The 2502-nt window shown below is 41.0% G+C and overlaps 1 protein-coding gene across 1 annotated transcript in view; it reads left to right on the forward strand.

Moving 5' to 3' along the window:
- CAMK1G (calcium/calmodulin dependent protein kinase IG) overlaps positions 1–2502 on the forward strand; it is a 65602-nt gene that overhangs the window by 22202 nt on the left and 40898 nt on the right. The window contains exon 3 of the mRNA XM_018562771.1: positions 839–897. Within this exon, the coding sequence (XP_018418273.1) occupies positions 861–897 (37 nt within the window). The 5' untranslated portion in view covers positions 839–860. The remainder of the gene's footprint in view (positions 1–838; positions 898–2502) is intronic.

Below are 2502 nucleotides of genomic sequence, written 5' to 3' on the forward strand. Positions count from 1 at the left end.
TATATATATATAAACTGTTTTGGATTTATTTACCAAGGAAATAGAGATTGTTAAGTTAGACAATTAAATGGTTACTTTACCAAATGAATGTTAACTTAGCTTGATGATGTAACTTCACTTCAATCATCCAATCATGTGCAAGTAAAGCCTGTTTTTAACATTTCCCTTATACATGATCGGCCATTCATTTGAACACAGTTTCTCTGTGTTCACTAAGGTAGATGAACATTTACTTTGCTAAGTGAAACATCTCTACACCTTTAGTAAATAACCCCAGTGTGTTGACCACAGCCAGATTTGTGTTGTTACTTAACATACAGTATATTGGGCTTGATTTACTAAAGGAGTACTTAAGGCTCAACTTAGCTAAGTGAATATGGAGAAACTAGGTTCAACTGAATTTCAAAACATATGTAAAGGCAATAAAAATTTGCTTGGATAAATATAATGAAGCCACATATACTGGGATAATCAGAAAATTATTAGTTAACAGATACTGAGCTAGTTTTACTAAAGCCATTGTTAATGTTCACTTAGCAAAGCGATCAAGGAGAAAAAATGTTCAATTGCATGACAAAACATATGTAAGGAAAATAAACAAAACAGATTTTTTTATGATGTACATGACTGGAAGAATGAAGTGAAAGCAGCTTCACCTTTTTCACAAAATTATGTGAACATTTGCTTTGCCAGGTCTCTACTCCTTTGTAATTCAACCCTAATGGCAAATTAGACCAAGACCCTCCAGTCCTTACTGTTTTGTGTTGTCATTATTCAGTATGACACCACAATAAGAATAGTATTTTATATTTAACGTGTTTCATTTTCTTTTTTTCAGATTGGCTTTTATTGTAGCTAATATGCCAAGTGCCAAGCTGGCTGCATTTTCTCCAGTTGGTGAGTTAATTTACTTTTAAAGAATGGATTAAATTATGCTATGTTTTAATTTTAGACTCTATAAACCATATACATTAAGACGTTAGTACAGCTGGGATTGAATTCTAAAGCCCTTTTTGACCCTTTTGAGACTGACTGAGTCATCTTTTGCTCAGTGGCTTTTCTGATTCATGGCTTTTATTCATCCTAGCAATTGAATGTCGTGTAGCTACCAAACCATTTTTCTTTAAATCCAGATGGTTCTACATGACTGTTAATGCTGCCTATCCTACAAAATACCACTGACATACCGTAACATGATCCTAAGTTGACAGAACTGATCCTAATACAGATCAATTAAATTATAATTTTAGTTGATCATTTTGATTTTTCACTAACAGGTCATATTATTGATCAATATATTCAGTCCATTGCCATGTGCAGAACAGTACTGTGTGTGATAGATTGTTCAATATTTTAATTGATGATGAATTGATTGTTTGCGATTGCTCGTACCTTGATTAATCAAGAGCAGCAAAGTGCATGCTATCCTTCACCAATAATTAATCTGATTGTTGGTGTTAGTACTAACACTGATACATCCACTATCAAGGAGTCCACATTGCAGTGTAAACAAAAAAAAGGGATTACAAACACAATAATGCCTGGATGAAAAACTGAAATGCTCAGCAAGGTGACTGGGTTCTCTCTTTGCATCCCAAGGGTTCATGTCATGTTTAACTCTAATTGCAGTGTGTATTTAAAGGAGAACTAAGGGGGTTAAGGCTTTTCCCCATAGTTCGCCTTAGGGTAATGGGAGGACACACACTAGCATCCTCCCGTCACCCTAAGCTCAGTATACCGTGAGCTGAAGCTCGCGTTATACTGAGACACCACAGCATACCGCCCAGCTGCGTGAGTGACAGCTGGCTCTGCCTATCTAGAGGCAGAGCCAGCTGTACCAACCCCCTCCCCCGTCTGATCTGCCAGTCAGCACTGGCGGATCGGAGCGGGGAGGGGGGAATCCAGCCCCTCCCCTGTCAAAACACAGAGCTGTGACAGGATCGAGAGGTGAGCTAACGCCGGTAAGTGTTCGCTCACCTCACGATCTACTGAGCCGACCTGTGACGGTCTCATTGTCACAGGTCGGCTAGAACTATGAGGTGAGTGAAAAGCACATCGGCTGAAATCAGCCGTACATCGGCTTGCTTCATGTGGCTTTGGGTCGGCCGAACATTCTCAGCATGTTCGGCCGACCCGAAGTGCAGAAGGAGTTCGACTCAGCCGATCCAACATCTGGATCGGCTGAGCCGAACCTCCGGCAGGCTACTCACTGCTGTTCAGGCTATTCTTAAAGATCCCGAACAGCAGTGAGTGAATAGCCAAATGCCGCCGAGCGGCATTCGGCTCGGCTGTTCTGCTCGGTCCCTCAGAGGTACCGAGCAGAACAGAAAAAGAGTTAAAAAAGTAAATAGCAAACGCTTGTGCAGAGCTAGCAGTGACAGCTTGCTCTGCCCAATAGTTTCCTATTGTCCGGCGGCTCTGCTGCTGTCAAAAAAAAAAAAACTCTCCCGGGCGCTCTGGGAGCCTCCCGCTCCCGGCCGCCAAGGAGAGAAACACTGCTGT

Source organism: Nanorana parkeri, unplaced genomic scaffold, assembly GCF_000935625.1.
Source record: "Nanorana parkeri isolate BGI_ZX_2015 unplaced genomic scaffold, ASM93562v1 scaffold598, whole genome shotgun sequence".
NCBI classification, from domain to species: Eukaryota; Metazoa; Chordata; class Amphibia; order Anura; family Dicroglossidae; genus Nanorana; species Nanorana parkeri.